Below are 19,084 nucleotides of genomic sequence, written 5' to 3'. Positions count from 1 at the left end.
ATCCTCTCTCCTCTTCAGACCCAGCAGCCCTGCATCCTCTCTCCTCCTCAGGTCCAGCATCCCTGCATCCTCTCTCCTCTTCAGACACAGCATCCCTGCATCCCCTCTCCTCCTCAGGTCCAGCATCTCAGCGTCCTCTCTCCTCATGAGACCCAGCAGACCTACATCCCCTCTCCTCCTCAGGCCCAGCATCCCTGCATCCTCTCTCCTCCTCAGGTCCAGCATCCCTGCATCCCCTCTCCTCTCAGGTCCAGCATCCCTGCATCCCCTCTTCTCCTCAGGTCCAGCATCCCTGCATCCCCTCTCTTCCTCAGGCCCAGCATCCCTGCATCCCCTCTCCTCCTCAGGCCCAGCATCCCTGCATCCCCTCTCCTTCTCAGGCCCAGCATCCCTGCATCGGCTCTCTTCCTCAGACCCAGCAACCCTGCAACCCCTCTCCTCCTCAGGCCCAGCATCCCTGCATCCCTTCTCTTCCTCAGGCCCAGCAGCCGTGCATCGGCTCTCTTCCTCAGACCCAGCAACCCTGCATCCCCCCTCCTCCTCAGGCCCAGCATCCCTGCATCCCCTCTCCTCCTCAGGTCCAGCATCTCTGCATCCTCTCTCCTCTTCAGACCCAGCAGCCCTGCATCCTCTCTCCTCCTCAGGTCCAGCATCCCTGCATCCTCTCTCCTCTTCAGACACAGCATCCCTGCATCCCCTCTCCTCCTCAGGTCCAGCATCTCAGCGTCCTCTCTCCTCATGAGACCCAGCAGACCTACATCCCCTCTCCTCCTCAGGCCCAGCATCCCTGCATCCTCTCTCCTCCTCAGGTCCAGCATCCCTGCATCCCCTCTCCTCTCAGGTCCAGCATCCCTGCATCCCCTCTTCTCCTCAGGTCCAGCATCCCTGCATCCCCTCTCTTCCTCAGGCCCAGCATCCCTGCATCCCCTCTCCTTCTCAGGCCCAGCATCCCTGCATCGGCTCTCCTCCTCAGGTCCAGCATCTCTGCATCCCCTCTCCTCTCAGGTCCAGCATCTCTGTATCCCCTCTTCTCCTCAGGTCCAGTATCCCTGCATCCCCTCTCTTCCTCAGGCCCAGCATCTCTGCATCCTCTCTCCTCCTCAGGCCCAGCATCCCTGCATCCCCTCTCCTTCTCAGGCCCAGCATCCCTGCATCGGCTCTCTTCCTCAGACCCAGCAACCCTGCAACCCCTCTCCTCCTCAGGCCCAGCATCCCTGCATCCCTTCTCCTCCTCAGGCCCAGCAGCCGTGCATCGGCTCTCTTCCTCAGACCCAGCAACCCTGCATCCCCCCTCCTCCTCAGGCCCAGCATCACTGCATCCCCTCTCCTCCTCAAGTCCAGCATCTCTGCATCCTCTCTCCTCTTCAGACCCAGCAGCCCTGTATCCCCTCTCCTCCTCAGACCCAGCATCCCTGCATCCTCTCTCCTCTTCAGGTCCAGCAGACCTGCATCCCCTTTCCTCCTCAGGCCCAGCATCCCTGCATCCTCTCTTCTCCTCAGGTACAGCATCCCTGCATCCCCTCTCTTCCTCAGGCCCAGCATCCCTGCATTCCCTCTCTTCCTCAGGCCCAGCATCTCTGCATCCTCTCTCCTCCTCAGGTCCAGCATCCCTGCATCCTCTCTCCTCCTCAGGTCCAGCATCTCTGCATCCTCTCTCCTCTTCATACCCAGCAGCCCTGTATCCCCTCTCCTCCTCAGACCCAGCATCCCTGCATCCTCTCTCCTCTTCAGGTCCAGCAGACCTGCATCCCCTTCCCTCCTCAGGCCCAGCATCCCTGCATCCTCTCTATTCCTCAGGTCCAGCATCGCTGCATCCCCTTTCCTCCTCAGACCCAGCATCCCTGCATCCTCTCTCCTCTCAGGTCCAGCATCCCTGCATCCCCTCTCTTCCTCAGGCCCAGCATCCCTGCATTCCCTCTCTTCCTCAGGCCCAGCACTCTGCATCCTCTCTCCTCCTCAGGTCCAGCATCCCTGCATCCTCTCTCCTCCTCAGGTCCAGCATCTCTGCATCCTCTCTCCTCTTCAGATCCAGCAGCCCTGCATCCCCTCTCTTCCTTAGGTCCAGCATCCCTGCATCCCCTCTCCTCCTCAGGTCCAGCATCTCTGCATCCTCTCTCCGCTTCAGGTCCAGCAGACCTGCATCCCCTTTCCTCCTCAGGTCCAGCATCCCTGCATCCCCTCTCTTCCTCAGGTCCAGCATCCCTGCATCCTCTCTCCTCTTCAGGTCCAGCAGACCTGCAACTTCTAGAATGGTCTCAAATCAGACAAAGTTAGCTCACCACCACTCACCTGCCCCTAGACTAATACAGTCACCATCACTGCCATCTCTGGCAGTACCAGCCTCGTCACTGTGCCCTAACATCTATTCTTCCCTTCTCCCTTACTTGCTTCCACAGGACCAATCTCCGAAAAGCAAATCTGAGACCTTACCATCTAGAGGTTCCCTGCTGCACTTAGGTATAAATCCAAACTCCTTCCCTAGGCTCTGACCTGTGAAGCCCATGCAGCCTCCTGTACTGCTGCCCCCTAAGGCCCCTCCTGCTTCCACAATCTGCAGCCAGCAGCCACAGTGGCTTTTCTTGCCCATCATGTGGACCGTGCGCAGGCTGTTCCCTCCCACCCTCTCAGCTTCCTACTCTCCTTTAGTGGGCTCTTAGGTCCACTGGTGTCAGGGACCATCCTGGTACCCCTTCAGAGCACAGCGTAAACTATCTTCCATTTTCCTGCACTATACCTGTCTCCCACTCTCTGTCACAGCTACGCCCCCCTCCAGGCATACAAAGTCAACCATAGGTGCTATGACTGTGGGGACCCTTCCACCCTGGTCACTGCTGTCTCAGAACCCAGCCTATGCCTGGTGCACAGAAGATACCACAAGTATATCTGGGAAATAAACTACTGAGAGCCATGGGCTAAAGAGTTGGAGCTGTCACTAAGGACCCAGCAAGATACTCAGCAATTGTGCCTATCTAGGCAAGGATCCAAGCATTAGTCAATCACAGATTTAAAAGCTGAGATGATTGCAATAAAGGAAAATGAAAACCCGAAGAGCATGTGCCTGTATGTCCATGTTGCTACAGAACAGCGTGGCTGCCAAACATAACTGTGGTATAAGGCCAGCACTAAGACTAGGAAGGCTGAGGCGGGAAAAACATGGTCACGGCTAGCCTAGGCTACAGAGACTTCAAGACAGTCTGAGCCTGGCTAAAACAAAACAAAAAACAAAACAAGGGCTTGGGATGCAGCTGGGTGAGGTCATTTGCCTGGCATGTGCAAGGCTCCATCTCTAGCATTGCAAAAGTAAAAGGCACACACACACACACACACACACACACGCACACGCACGCGCACGCACGCGCGCACACGCACGCGCACACACACACACGCACACGCACACACGCACGCACACGCACACACACGCGCGCGCGCACATGCACACACACGCCCACGCCCACATGCACACACACGCACACACATACACGCACACACACGCGCGCGCACACACACAGGCACGCACGCACACACACACGCACACACACACACGCACACACACACGCACACACACGCACACACACGCACACACACACACACACACACACAAAGAAAAGGAAAAAGGGGAAGTAAGTAAGCTCTCTGACCCTCTTCATTAAGAGGTGAGGTCTAACCCCCACTCCTTGACGAGCCAGCTCTGGTCACTGGATGCTATGGAACGGGACACAACAGGCACAGTGTTCTTTGTCTTTCTCAGCCTCACTGGCAAAAGGAATGCAGCTTCTGCCTACCTTGCAACCTTGCAACTTGGCCTTCATGTTGTGAAGAAGCCTGGACCACATGGTGACACCATGTGCAGTGCTCTGGAGGGTGACTCAGCTGAGGACCCCACCAATAAGTGACAGAAGCCACTGTCAACTTCTAGACCTGAGAGAGGAAGGCTTTGGAACGGCCCAGCCCCAGGCAGTTAACTGCAACTTCATAAAAGGCACATGGGGTCATCCTGGAGGGATGAGTGGACCCTGTGACCTGGGGAGGGAAGTAACAACCCACCTGTGGGTCATCTACAGAGGTAGCTTGTTTTCTAGCCGTATGGAACCAGAACAGGGCTGGGGTGAGGTGAGTTCTGCATGCATCACTGTGAATCCCTCAGAGGCAGGCTGGCCCTTCCAGCTGCGCAGCCTGGAACAAGCAGCTCGCCCCTTCTGAAGAGCTGAACTTTTCAGAGAAAGTAAGGATAGCGCCACCGTTTACAAATGAGTGTTTGAGGGCCTGCAGAGCACCTGCCTGTGGGACTGGGGGACTAAATATCAGTTTCTCTCTACTGTTCAAAGTAGGGGGGCATTCTAGCTGAGCATGGTGGCACATACATGTAAATCCATTACCTGGAAGACTGGAGGGGGGAGGATCCACCACTCCAGGCCAACCTTGCCTACACTGTAAGATCCTGCCTCAAAAATAAAATATTCTAGAACTTTCACAGCTTAACTGGTATCTTTCTGTTAATACGTGGCCCTTGGCGCATAAGGGACCCACACAACCCTATTCCCAGCTTTACCATGTTGGGGAGTCACTTAACCTCTCTTCTGATTTTAGTAAGAATAAAATAAATGCAGAAATAAAATCTGTCCCCGTGTGTTTAAGTTTTGGGGCTCTGTGGGCGCACCGCCTCACGCCTCTGCTCTGCCATTCCTATTTCCGGCCTACCCACCTTGGAGCCAGGCTCCTAGAGGGAGTATGCACGCTTTTCCTTTAGGGCTGGTACACAGTTCTTCCTCCCGTGGCCTGGGTGATCTGAGTCACAGGCAGGGACAACAGGCCACAGCTGGCCTGTACAAAGCAAACTCAGGTTCTCCGTTCTGGTGGCTGCGATGGGCTTTGTCTGGGTATTGTCCCCCAACACCTTCTAGAAATTTCAACATGGAGGGTGGGGCCCCAACTTGACTCAGGGGATCGTAGGCTGGAAAGGACTATTCTAGAAGGCATGTGAATGCCGTCTCAGAGCTCTTTCTTCCTCTCTGTTGAAGACTTGGGAAATCTTAACAGTTGTGGAAGGTTACGTGCCCACTACATCTCAAGTTTATCCTCAGCCAGGTTCCAGATTCCTGTTTCGACCACCGTCAGTCTGATGGTTAGCAGCCTGGGATGACTACAACTGTCAGCCTTCATAAGTCCTTTTTGAGACAGGATCTCATGTAGCCCAATCTGGCCTTGAATCCCTCAATAGTCAAATGACCCTGAACTTCTGATGTTCCTGCTTGTGCCTTCCAGGAGCCGGAATTGCAGGTGTGAGCAATCAATCCCAGATTAACCTTCATAAAACTTTTATTACATTTGCGTGTGTGCGCACACATGCATGCATGCATCCACATGCGTGTGCATGTGACCATGGATATGCAGAGGTCAGAGGACATTTCGTAGGAGCCATTTTTTTTTCTTTCTGCCTTGTGGATCCCAGGGATCAAATTCAGCTTGTCAGACTTGGCAGCAAGAGTCTTTACACTGCACCAGCCCAGCCTTCGCACTTAGTAGCTGCCACTTACCGAGTGGTAACCAGGCTCCAGGCTCTCCATGGAGTTCACTTTAGAGACCATGTGACCACCCACACATGACATGGACGGCTACTTGTCCTGGTTCACAGCAGCTCAGGAGCCCAAGCAACTCACATGGTTAATGAGCAAAGGTCCACAGGGCAAGAAAGCCAGGCTCTGAGTCACAGATCTGTGATCCCCCCACTTGGGGTGGCATGGGGTTTGCCCAGGGTGACCTGCAGCTGGCCTGATGTCACAGCGCAGAGGAAAAGAGTCTGGTTGCCCCCAAAGCCCTTTGATTTGACTGTCATTCTATAGGGCTGTGCTTCTCACAGTGCCCCTGTGACTAGGGAAATGAGTGGTCAGCTTGGGTTGTTAGGCCCATGCTGACCTATTGAGCAAGGGATCTTCTTAAGACAGCTTCTCAGGGGCTTCCAAGGACCCTGCCTTGGGTCCCCAGTGACTACAGCTCACTAACATTCAGAAAGAGTGAGGCCCTAGGCAGCTGCCCTTTGTCCCGTGTGTGAGGGTTATGGGCAGAGCACAAAGAACAAGTTGGCAGCAAATAAACATGCTGTTCAAGAATCTTCTCTGGCATGCCAGGCATGGTGGTACATGTCTGTTAACCCCAGCACACAGAAGGTTGACGTGGAAGATCTCAAATTTGAGGCTAGCCTGAACTACACACTTACTGTCATACTGTCTCAACAAATGAACGCATCCACTCAGTCATCCACTTGCTCATGCACTTCCTCTCTCACACATGAACCTTCTGTGTCACAGGAGCTATTTCTAGACGCCTTCCTAGTGGCAGCAAAGGTGAGGGCTCTTTCAACAGTGGCACAGAGCTGGGCTCTACAGAATACACGGCAGGCCTGTCCCTAGAGCCACATGCAATCAATAACCCCCCAAAGAACATGACAGGAAACAATTTTAAAAATCACCTTGCCTTTGCCAGGGACTCACAGCCGAGCAGTTTCCCCATCGGGAGACTTTTTGGGGTCCAGGAAACTGGGGAAACTGGGATAAGCGGGTCTTCCTGAGCAACAAGGAAGTGGCTGAGTGCTCTTGGATGGGGCAGGGCTGCTCGGTCACACGGAGGCCACCCAAGGGTCCCCGCAAAAGCCTCCGATCCTTACTTCCACTGGGTCTGCACCAAGGGTTGTCTCTCTTCCTGTGCTATCTACCCCAGGCACATGTCCCCACCCCTTGTGCCCCTGTGACAGCTGCTCCTTGTCCTGTCAGCCTTCCTCAACCTCATGCCTTCCTCGCGTCCTCCTCAAGTCCTGTCTCCCTCCCTGCCTGTCTGGTAAAAGATGGAGACACCATCTCAGACATTCCACAGGATGAAGCTAGACCATCTCTAAGGCAAGATCCCCTTTAAAGATTTGTAAGCCAGAAGCTTTCTGTGCACCAGTCAGAGCTGAGGCCTGAAGGACTCTATCTTGACTTGAATGACCAGGGAATCCCCTTTCTGGACTATATGATCTTTCCGTGTGTGTGTGTGTGTGTGTGTGTGTGTGTGTGTGTGTGTGTGTGTTGGTGGGGACAAGGGTGATCCACAAGCCTATTTTCTAGATGAAGAACCTGTACTGTTGAGGGACTCCTGGAGCTTAGAGTCATAGGGATAGCAGAGGGATAGAGAGCGAGACCAAGACTGAAAGGCAGGAGAGAGAGAAGAGAATCCCAGACCAGCATCATTTGAATTCATGGATACCGCAGATCTAATATTGCAACATTCTGAGTCATGAGCTAAGTAAGGGCTATCATCTTTTTCTCTAACTTTTGTATTGCATAAGTCACTTCCAGAAGTATTGGAAGAGAGAGAGAAAAGGAAGAGAGAAGGCAGTGGGGACGAAGTAATAAGGACACATGTGTATGAAAGTGACACAGCCAAAGTATTACCTTGCCATGGAAGGATTGTCATCAAACTCTAACTTGCTGTGGACCCTGCATGCTACCCTACTGAACTGGCAAGGCAAGGTGTGCTCACTGGTGTAAGTGTGGCGTGTCTGTTATAGGGGTAACCAGCCACTCTCTGCTTGGAACTGAGGACTGCTCCACCAGAAGGAAATAGGGTTTGGTACTGTACACGTGGTCAGAAGCCCATGTTATAGACCATCATGAGGAAGCTACAAGCTACTGCTATCATTTTGCTGAATGGATTTATGTACACAAGTGCCTTCTAAGTATTTATATCAGTGCCCGGGGGAGAACCTTTCTGTTGCAATGAGAATAAGTGTTAAATCTTGGCCCTCAGTGAACCATTTCTGTCACCTACTTCCTCCAATGCTCAAGTGGGATAAAAGGAACATAAGTGGAGAAGGAAAGAGCAGAGTGATGTGGAATGCTGGCTTCTGGGCATGATGTGGCACCTATGACTATCGCACAAGACTGGGTTTGTCAATATTTTGCTAAGGATGGGGAAAGAGCTCACAAAGTCCCACTCTTCCCCTAGGATTGGTAGAATTTGTTGAGGGAGAAAGAGACATTTTCTTTGGTGGTGTAGCCACTGGCAGGTTGCTTATGCTCCTGGAAATAACTCTCATCGGCGCTTCTAGAGGCAACCATCATGAAACTCACTGGGGCACCAACAAAGGTGTGAAGGGAGGAAAGGGACTGTTGGTGTGGAAGAGGACAGGTGAGGGCTGTCACAATCAAAATCACAATCAGAATCCATCACAGACAGAAGAGCCATGCCTCTTGTAACGAAGCATCCGGCTATTGTTTCAACCATCTCTTCTCTTCTCATCCAAAGCATCTTCCTGCCCACAGCTCAGCTTTGTCCCCTCGACCACATGGCATCCCCTCTGCTCCCAACCCTCTTTTCTACAGCAACCAGCCTGGCTTCACATGCCAGAGACCTCTGAACATCAAATAATCTCAAGATATCCTTGCATTCTTGTCTGACATATCAACCCTAACACCCAGTCCAGGGTGCTGAAACTGTTGATGTCTCTGGGCAGAGGGAGCAAAGATCCACCATTTATCTGCCTAACATCTCTGTTGGCTCATTCCTGCCCAGGCCACGTCACAAAAGATGGGCCTGTGTCCCTGCAGTACTGTAGATGTTAGACAGCATGCAGTGCTCACACACACTCAAGCTCTTAGAGTTGGGATCCTGAATGCCCTCTGAGGGCCACGTGTTGAAGGCTTGATGCCCAGACTGTAGTACAACTGGGAAGAGATGGGACATTTAGAAGGTGGAGCCAAGTAGGAAGAAGTCAAGTCATTAGGGCTGTGACCTTGAAGGGGATACTGTGACCCCAGACCTTTCCTCACTCCCTTTCCTTCTTAGCTGCCAGAATATGGGCATGCCTCCTCCGCCATCCACTTCCGCCATGATAGACTGCTGCCGACACACATATCCGAAGCCCGGGGTCGAACAACCCTACCCTGAACCCTCTGCGTCAGAACAATTCTTTCCAGTTAGTGAGGTGATTCTCTCAGGCACTGTGCTACAGTGACAGGAAGCTACCACACAATCTGAAGTGACGATACCACTACCAACTTAACGTGTTCCTTCTGATTCTCTCAGAAGCCTTCCAATTGCCATGACAAAGCCCCAGCTTGTCTGATCTAAGCAAGTGGCTTATGACTTCATAAAAGCATCTGGAAACAGGGCTGAATATACACAGAAAAATGCAGACAAATAAGAGGTGATACTTGGATTTGGCGAAACTGGTGGGATATGGCTTGCTCCCCCAGGCTTTGGAGGTCCACAGGCCACCACTTTTAAATCCCGCTGTGATTTAGATGTCATATGCCCCAGGAAAACTCATGTTAAGATTTGGTTGGCTGCCAACACAGTGACATGTGGAGGTGGCGCCTTAAAGAGGGATTAATGTCTTCCTCGTGACACTAGATGGGTCCTCTTGGGAACAGACAGGTCTCAAGAGCAGTTTGCTCTGGCTAGCTTTTTTCTTCTCACATCTGCACATGCCCGCCTGCCCTTTGGTCTACCGTGGCAGGAACCAGCAGGAGGCTCTTACCAGATGTTGCTCCCGGGCTTAGGTTCCAGCCGACCCAGAGCTCTTCCCTTTATAAACTACCCAGTCTTGGGTATTGTCTTACGGCAGCCAGAAGCGTTTTAAGACAACCCCACTGAAGACTGTGATACTCAAGATGGGTCTCACGCAGCCCGAGACTGGTCTCACACAGCACGAGAAGGGTCTCAGACAGCACGAGATGGGTCTCAGACAGCACGAGATGGGTCTCACGCAGTCCTACCTGCCAGATTGCCCAGCCTTTGTTCATGCCGTACTTCTGTTGTCTGTTGGATCTAATCTCCACACAACCTCAATACCAACCCACGACAGTCCCATTTATTTTATAGACCAGGTTCTGCATGCATGGAGGGTCACATAGCAATAATTCATCCACTTCCCCAGCCACTACTTGCAAGAAACACAGTCCCCACCCCAGGTTGAAGACAGCTGGAAGGCTAATTTGAATTTTAGAGGTGTAACCTTACCTAATGACTCAGGATTGTCCAGTGTCCCTGGCAAACGATTCCCATACTTTCATAGGCCACCCTGGTGGCCGATACGATCTGTAAAGCTGGGCTATCCCAAAAGGACAAGGCAATCCTCCCCTGTGTCCAGGGCAGATGTGTAATATCACAAGAACTTGAAGGAACTCTGGCTGAACATGTGGAGCTATTAGATCCCAGAACTCGGGCCTGGGGGCCAGAGACTGGGCAGAGAGGATGTCTCAGGAAAGGAAGGTGACATCTCCAGGGACAGGTGCCAAAGGCTGCCCTTATCACATGCAAACGGGATCTCTCAGGATAAACAAGTCAGAGAGCGCCCAGGGATAAAAAGAGGCCAGAGCAGAGGACCTGATGAGATTTGGTTCTTACTCAAACCTGCAGCTGAGTAACCTAACAGGATGCTAAGCCCCACCCCAAAGGCTCTGACTCATAGATGTAAAGAGAGAGGCAAATAGGTTATTTGGGGTTACACTCCTAGAAGCACAGGGTTGCAGCGTACCCATAAAAAGGAAAGAATTCATACAAACTGCAAAGGTGGCCCTGAACATTGTATTGCCAACTAGGCACCAAGAGGCTGGACACCCAGCCTGGCAGGGATGGAGCCTCCTCACGGTTATTCAAAACACACCATTCAGTGTTATTCATTCAGTGGAGAGATGATCATAGGCACGCTACAGGATAAACCTGAAGGGACCCATCTACAGCTCAGAATCTCCTCTAGAGACCCCAGGAACCACCACCTGAAGCAGGAAACTTAGCTGTGCAGAAGTCTGGGCCGAGGCCATTTCTAGCTAAAGAAATGCTCTTTTGTTTGCGTGACCAGGCAATTGAATTGTGCAGAGATGCAGCCACCCAGGGAGGAGGCGAGCCCAAGAGGCTTCCGCAGGTTGGGTACAAATGGCCAAAAGACAGAAGTGGATCTTGGCTCCCAGATCTTTGCCTTTGGTGCTAGCCTAACCGCCTCCTTAAGCAGGCATCGGAATTGAAAATGAAAACTGTGTGGGTGAGGTATTTAAGATCGTACCCAGAAGCTGCCCCCTTTAAAGATCTGGCCTTCAGAACATTCCAGGCTGGGTCACTTATCAAATGGAGATTGACTTTTATCCGATTAACCCATGGAGAGGCATCCTTCTCCATCTCGCAGGAGCATTCTGGGGGAATAGCATTCTGCAGACTGCAGGGGAAAGTTGGGCCTTGGCTTCCCTCCCGCTTGGCCAGTGGAAAATTACAAAGAAGACAGAGCTGTCCTCCGTCTCATCTTGTTCATCAGCCCTTCCCCGGGCACAGGAAAACATATAGAGTAACCCCTCCCCCCAAATAAAACCAATGAAGGATCCTTCACTTACCTGGGGCGGATAGTAGTCTGGGAGGTGGTGGAGGTGGAGGCGGAGGGGGTAGAGGAGGTGGGGGCCGGCACTGGCAGATGTGTTGGCAGCTGTCGGTGACCTTAGAACAAGACTTCTGGGGCTCAGCATGCGTCACCTGCAGATACGAACATAGCCAGGAGACATAGGAGGCCAAGAGATAGCTAGAAGCTGAACCGAGCCTGCCCCAAGTCCCTTCCGGGCCACAGCTTGGGATTCTTCATTAAGACCAAAGTAGGCAGAATAGACAGGAGTCAAAGGGGGCTATACCCAGAGAGTGGCCGCCTTCTCCATCGTCTAAGTCCCATACCCGCTTCTTACTCCTTGAGACAGCACAGGTCAAACCCTCACCTTTCCAGTAATAGCTCGTTCAGTCTTTCTGTGTCTGTGAGGGACAGTGTCCCCCATATTGGAAAGGGAACCTACCTGGCTGGGCCTTGGTCTGTTTCACATATGATCAAGGGGCAGGATAACCTCCTGATGTTCTCTAGATAGCATCTGAGTAGTTTGTGGGGAACACATCGACCAAATCATCCGGTCCCTCCCAGCGGCCCCCAAGTGCTTCCTCACTATCCAGAGGACCTCATGGCCCACAAGTCACAGAACAAGCAGCCCCTGGCAAACCTCCATGCATCCGTCTTTCCCTGCCCCACCCTCCTGCCATCCCTGGCCACTGTATATACTGTCCTGGTGGCTGGAATGTCTCCCACCTGACCCACTTTGCTGTCACCTCCTTGGCCAGGCTGTACGAGGTTTCCTGGTATCAGGTCTAATGTCCGCTACTTAGTTCCAGCCTGTCTTCACTGTTGGACTGTAAACTATGTCAGTACAGGGCTATGCCTTGGCTTCTCTCTCACTGTTAAAACCAACACCCAAGGGAAGGGCCCAACGTTCCCAGAGAGCTGGCCATTGAATGGATAAACATCAAAGACTAGACCAGAACCTCTGCCTCGTAGGTACTGGGCCTGGGGTTTTCCCAGGATGCATCTCTGCTTCTTGATGTCAGCTACAGAAGTCTGTCATCACCAGTGGTTCCTCAGTCTAGCTGTGCCCGGAACCCAGCCGGCAGCTTCGGCACATTCCTGCCTTAGCCTTACCTATAACCAGTGAACTGAGACTTTTTCAGGGGAGCTGCGCCTGGGGGGGTTGTTTCAGTCTCCCAGTCAAACACAAAGAGAGCCATCCTAAGAACCATGGGTTAGACAGTTGCCGGTGTCCCTCCATATGCAGAAGATTGTAAATCCAGGAATCCAAAACAGACTTCAAGATAGGAAAAGACTTGGGAGCAGTCCCTTGCCTCAGTGGAAGGCACAGTTAATTATTCTGGCTTCACATGGGCAAAGAGAAACACAGAATACCAATGTCCCTGCAACTTCCACTCTGTCATTGCAGGTGACTCTCCTAGGGTCCCTCAGTTGTGTGAGAGAGGGCACAGGACTTGGTGCCACCTGTGTACTTGGAGGCACAGCAGCTGCAAACAGTGGATGTCAGGATGGCAGAGAGAGGCTGGACCAACTTACAGCCCCAGCTTACCACCTAAGAAGTCAATGGACTCCTACAGACTACCTCTTGGTATTTTCCAAGGCCACTGGCTATGTTTCTGACCCTGGAAGGCAGCCCTGTCTCCCGAGGGAAGGGTGTATCCTTAGTGTATGCACTCCCTTCGTTCCTGCACCAACATGATTCAATTGTCAGAGTTGGAGGTAAAAAGACCAGACTCTACTGTAGGTCTGAGGCTCTCCCACAATCAGGCCTGACCCCTGCCCTGCTCCAGACCATCATTGTCTGAGACTCGGAGCTCGAGCGTGCAAACTTCACACCACGCCCAGCCAAAGCAATTACTTTTCCAGTTTTCTGAGACACACTCAATGCAGGAGAGTTCAGGAAGAGTGCATTGGTTTGACCTGGCCTGACACAATAACCTACTTTTTCTGTGAGGGGATATTAGGGTACAGGTCCACGAGGTGTTTAATGTGATCAAATGACAGGCAAGACAATTGAGATCAGTTTTCAAGACTGAAGGAAGAAGAAATGAAGGAGCTTGCTCATTGCATTTTAAAAATCAATGGCTCCTGGTCTCTCATGTGAAGGCTCCGCTGAGACCCAAGGGAACAACTGCCTGACCTTATGGAAGGGCCAAGTCTGAGCTGGCTGTCCTTCTTGCCAAGGGGCGGGCTCTAGCTGGGACCCCTCTGGAGTTTCATATAGGCAGTTCTGCATGAGCCCAAGACTGATAATTCTCTGTCCATTGAATCCTTTATCTACCAACAGGCTTCTCTTCCCCTTTCAAACCCCTTTCTTACCCAATGGCCTGGAACAAGCTGCTCCTGCAGCCTGCCTTTGGCCTCCCTGATCCCTGCTTTTCCTTGGCCGTGCAAATATCTCCTCTTTGGGGCAAGTCCCCTGCTGTTTTATACTGTCTGTCTGCTCACACAAAACCACAGGTGTCTCAGGCAGACACGTAGGTGGCCTGTGTCATGTTCATCCTGAGCACGTGACACGCCAAGCCCTGTTAGTGACATGCTGTCTTCCCTTCATGAGGACAGATATGAGAAGCTTATTAGCTACACAGTACGTGAGACGGTCAGACTAAATAACGGACTCGGTGTCCAATGCAACACTGTCAGAGCCCAGGGACCACCTGAAGCTTGCCTTCGATACTTTCCTCCTTTACTGTGAAGGCTTCAGTTTGATTCACAGCTCCAGGGACATCCATCACGGCGGGACATGCCCAGCAGCAGTAGCCTGATGTGGCCAGTCACATTGTGTCCACTGTCAGGACGCAGAGGGACGTAGGTGCAGACAGAGGCAAACAGGCACTTTATTGGGAACAGGGCTAGAGCTCATTCGTGGGATATTCTGGCTGAGAATTGGGCTGTATTTTGCCCATGTCCTGAGAATGCGACTTAAATTCAAGACCAATTTGTGTGACTCTCACATTCAGTGTGGATGTTGCTTCCTTAACAAGTCCAAAACTTCCCTGCCTGTCTCCATGTTCTCTGTTGCTTGAATCCATGCCTATTGAGTAGTACCTGCCTCTTACCTACTATTGCTAGGGAAACTTCCTTGTGAAATCTGAATGGTGGATAAACACGGAACAACACTGCTGCTGACAATATCCCCAGTATCGTATGGAATATACTTATGCTAACAGCCAAAATGGGCTTTGCATCTGCTCAATATGATAAACCTGCCCTCACCATAGACCTCTTTGCCCCTTGTCTTGTGCCGTGGAATAGGAATCCATCCTCCTAGACAACCTAGGCTGAGATGTCTAAAGTGACAATCTGAGACATTGTCATGTCTGACTTTGAACTCTCCATTGTCCCCAGGAGTCCTAGATTCAAATCTCCACTACAAGACAGTCAGGGCCTTGCCTCTTCCTCTTCTCCCAGGTTTTTCCATGCTTCGTCCTTGCCCTTGGCTTCAGCCTGTTCTCTCTGTCAAGATCCTGACCTCTCTCACGTCTCAGTGGTGACACCTCAGTAGGAGGTTTCTTGGACTCTCCTTCCAGGTCTAAAGCCATTTGTTCCTCCTGAGAGCTTTTGCCTACAATAACTTGTCTAATGACCTCGCCAACACAGCCTGCCAGTGCCACAAGGACAGGGACCACAAGCTACTTGCACTTGACGCACAACCTGTCATCCAGGAGGTGCCCGGTAAATGTTGCTGCTGGAAAAGGCATGCTGGGGAGCTAAGTGTAAGAATCAGCTTCTGACAGGTCTGGGAGAGCTCGGCTTTTGTGCCTGCACACAGGGACGCAGAAGGCCGGATCCAAGCCTGCCTCTCTGGCAGATGCTTTAGACGAGTGCCCACAAGGTTGACGGCTTCTGGCATCTCTTAAGGAGAGAGGCCAGCACCACAGTGACCTGAGGAGACACACTCCTGTCACACCTAATAAATCTGCCAACCCGTCGTCCTCTTCCCTTACAAGAAAAAAAAATCGACTGAAGTGAACTTAGAAGAAACCCAAATCACAAAACCTCCATTCCAGACACATTAAAACGGGTGGTAGTTAAGGAACGTCCCTACCAACCTTTGGCAATTAAAATGCCATTGGACTTCAGGAACTCAGTGTCTTATCTTGCCATAGCCAGAAGTTGCTGCCAATTTCAAGAGAGGAACCTGCCGCATGAGGGACCTAGGTTTCTTGCCTCATCAACTGGTCCATTAATCACAAGACACTTATACGGAGCCTATCTTTTAACCCTCTAAAGGATTCTTAGGAAGGATGCTCATGGAAGCAGTGATGGTTCCGAGCTCTTTCTCTATGTTGGGGAAACTCCTATGATCTGACAGAGGAACACAGCCTTAAGAGCTCACAAGCTTCTTCCTCCCTCCTGTGTTCCTTCCAGAATCCAGCTCTCCTGCTTAAAAACAAGACCCACTCATTCCCAAGCCCCCTTCCTTTCCTCTGCTCCCTCTGTCCCTATCATTTGCAGATTAATTTTCCAGAGCTTCAAGCCAAGATCTTGCCCGTTCTATTTAACTGGAGGATTCTTTTCTAATTGATTTTCATGAGAATTGATTTGTATTGAGTTTGAGAATCTGAAACACACTCGCGCAATTGCTCCTGTAAAAAGCTGCCTGGCTGTGGGACACTCGGAGCTGGGGTTTTTGTTTTGTTTTGCTTTGCTTTATTCATCCTTTGGAGGGTAGGCAGGTGGCAGTGACTCTTCACTTTAGATCCCTCTAAAGTGTGGGGCAGCCAGCACTCTAGTCCCAAGGCAATGTTATCAGTGCTCTCTTGGTCCTCATGGAAAGATCTTTGGGGAGGCAGAGAACGAAGCATGTGCACGCACAGACAGGTGAACTCCGAGATGGAGCCCAGCTAGAAGCTGAACCGAGATTCCTCGTTTCAATGGCCCAAGTATTGAGAAGTGTCAAGGACACAGAGCAATTTTAAACAAAGCAATCATAAGCCAGGGGCAGGCCAGAGCAGAGGAAGTCGAAACACTGGACTGTGCTGGGGATGGGGTGTCTCTAGAGGGTGATGGAGATGCAGGGGTCTGCCCAGGGATGGCAGGGCAGATAGCACCTTACATCCCAGTAACAGCAGGGACAGCCTCTAACCACGTTGCCTGGGATCCAGGTGAAGTACCAAGTCAACAAGTACTGACTCCATAGCAGGAAGAAAGGAGAAAGTCGGGTTCAGAGAGCTGCAGGATGTTGTCAAGGTGCTTAGCTGGTAAAGGACAGAACTGGGTATGGGAATTCTGGGCAGGACCAGAGAATGTCCCATCCAACCTCTCTCTGCAGCTGGTAGGTGCTTGCTTAGTCCCTGCTCTGCAAACTGGGGGACCAAAGTTTTTCTCCTCTGGCGGTCTCGACAGGTGCTCTGCATGAATGGTGGGTCACGTGGCAATAATCCCTCCACCTCCCCAGCCATTATTTACAAGAAACACAGTCCCCACCCCAGGTTGGAGACCGTAGGAAAGCTAATTCAAAGTTTGGGGGTGGAATCTGGTAGGAAAAACAAAGAACCATAATGGGATTCTTTTTCTTTTTAAGTTCGTTTCTTTTCCCAAATGCTGCAGTAGAGATTACAATGAGGTCTCAGTACCTTTCTGTGCCAAGTTCGGTCCTGCCGGTCTTAGGCCACAACTGAGGCTCCTTATGAAGCTTATCTTTTGGGGGGTTAGAGCACGCTTTTCTTTCTTCCCAACTGTATCCAGGATCAATCAGTGAGTGACTAGAGAAAACGCTCCGAATTGACCCCACCCCCTTCTCAGGAGGCCTCTATGGTCTCTCACCTGAACGAAGCCCCAGAGAGGGTGAAGCGCACAGTGCAGCAGTAGTGAGGGCCAGCAGCAGCCACTGCGCAGCACCAGGTCCCGGAGTAGCATCTCGATCCGCGGCGCCCACTGGTGGGCTGAACTGTCAAGGGAGCAAGGCTTGAAACAGATGGACACTGTGCAGGCACAGTAGCATCAATTCACGTCCCAACGCGGCGAGAACTCACTTGTCCCGCACTTTGGGGCACCTGCGCGAAGCAAGCCTTCATTTTTGTTCCATTGTGTACACTTTCTGACTCTCAGTGCATCCCTGAACTCACACCAAACCCTGGCGCACACCCCCTCCCCCTCAGAATATTGCGTGCACACCTTGATCCCATACACGCCTCCAGAAAGACTCAAACACACTAACTGAACCTCATTCCGCCTCAGAAACTGCCTTGCACAACTCTCACGAAGAGTAAGCTTCAAACCCGGCAAAAACCACTCTGCGCGCGCACGCACTGTGACCCCCGTGCACTGCCACCGACTCCCGCCCGCACACTCTTTGACTCTGCATGCACAGTACCACCAAATCACTCGCTGCCTGCAATCTCTCTGCCCCAAGGACTTCACTGCGCACACTGGTACTTAGGGCACCTCGGTGCGTGCCCCCATTGGCCGCCCAAGCCCCAGCTCCTGCTCCCGGGCAGGCGTAGGTTTTCCCGAACGCCCCCATGCCCGCCCGCACCCCTCCGATGCCTCATGCCACCTAGTCTGGCGGCGAGCCCCACCGATCCGAGACACGGGGAAGGGAGGTCAGGTTTCCCCCCACAGCAGCTCTGTTTCTCAACCGCAGGACGGCCCCCATTTAAAGCCAGCCGCCTCCCCAGTCCCCCGCCCTCTAGGCGGGGCCTCCAAGCTCACCCTGGCGGCTGCGCGGGCGCTCGGGGGCTTCACACGCAGCGGAAGAGCGCGGGGTGCTGGAGCAAAAGTTTGCGCGCCGCTTGGGCCTTTAGGGCAGCTGATCTGGGGACCCGGCGCGGCGCGCTTGCACTGAGCTCCGGGCTGCGCTTGGCCGAGCGCGGGCCGGGAAAGGCGGCCAGCCCCAAGCCCAGGGCCCAGGTTGGACTGCCCAGGCAGAGGGCGGGGAAAGTGTCCTCGGATCCTTGGGGAGCTGGCCGCGCGAGCCCTCCTCCAACCCTGCCGCGGGTCCCTGCGCCGCCCGGGTCCCCGCCCTTCCCGGTGGCGCCGCGCGGCTGTCCGGGGCGCGTGGTGCCGGGGGCCCTCGGGAGGTAGCAGGCGAGAGACGCCGGCCCGGAGCGCCCGCTCCGGCAGCAGGGCCGCGGGCGGAGGCGAAATAAATAATGCACGAAAAAGGAAAACAGACGTGAGCGGAGCCAGAGCCTCGCCCGCCTCCCTCCCGGGCTGCGCTCCCGCCCGCGCTCCCTGCTGCCGCGGCCGCCAGCGCCGCTGCAGTGATTCCTCGTCTCCATCTAGCGAGGCTATTGTGTATTGGGCGCTTAATAATTTATTTATTCACCCCAGAGGCCAAGGACTCCCAGTGACAGTGGCATCCTGCTCCTGGTTTGCCCTTCCCTCAAGTTCATCCCCAGGCTGCTGGAAGGTGGTAGTGAGATGTGACTAGTGGGATCCCAGTCTGAGCGCCATCCTCCCGGACGTCCCCTTTCCCTGCAGGCTCTGCGGGTGCCGGACTGGGAGGGTACAGGCTAGCTCTCCAGTGAAATGTAACTGACCTCCCTCCCCTCGACTGTCAAGACCTCAGGACTCTCCTCCTTTACAACACTGAGTCTTGGAGAGAAAGGGGAGTCGCGGCGTCCCAGGGAGAGCCTTCCCCCCCGGGGGGGGGGCTTTTCCTCGGCCACCCGCAAACTCCTGTTTAAAGGCAAGATTATCAACAAGTCGGTTCTTCAGGAAGAAGCTGGTTGCATCTTGTTCAAATGAGCTCGCTGCTTCTACCTCCCAGGAATC

The 19,084-nt window shown here is 52.9% G+C and overlaps 1 protein-coding gene across 3 annotated transcripts in view; it reads right to left on the bottom strand.

Moving 5' to 3' along the window:
* The window catches only part of Prima1 (proline rich membrane anchor 1), a 60,218-nt gene extending 41,720 nt beyond the window's left edge, over nt 1-18,498 (bottom strand). For 2 of the 3 annotated variants that reach the window (XR_005972425.1, XM_041633279.1), the window contains exons 1-3: nt 17,865-17,937; nt 17,132-17,255; nt 11,361-11,496 (exon numbers count right to left, since the gene is read on the bottom strand). Coding sequence is in view for 2 of the 3 variants with exons in the window: in XM_041633279.1 (XP_041489213.1) it covers nt 11,361-11,496; nt 17,132-17,224 (229 nt within the window). In the remaining variant the exon portion in view is untranslated. Of the gene's footprint in view, nt 1-11,360; nt 11,497-17,131; nt 17,256-17,864; nt 17,938-18,019 lie in introns of those variants that run through there. The other variant, XM_041633280.1, reaches the window with a different exon arrangement.
* Between the last annotated feature and the right edge of the window lie 586 nt (nt 18,499-19,084).

This window comes from Microtus oregoni, unplaced genomic scaffold (assembly GCF_018167655.1).
Source record: "Microtus oregoni isolate MIOR12 unplaced genomic scaffold, Mior012 000043F_ref0000047, whole genome shotgun sequence".
NCBI lineage: Eukaryota > Metazoa > Chordata > Mammalia > Rodentia > Cricetidae > Microtus > Microtus oregoni.
The sequence above is the reverse complement of the archived record's forward strand: the minus strand, read 5'-3'. Positions and strand labels throughout refer to the sequence as shown.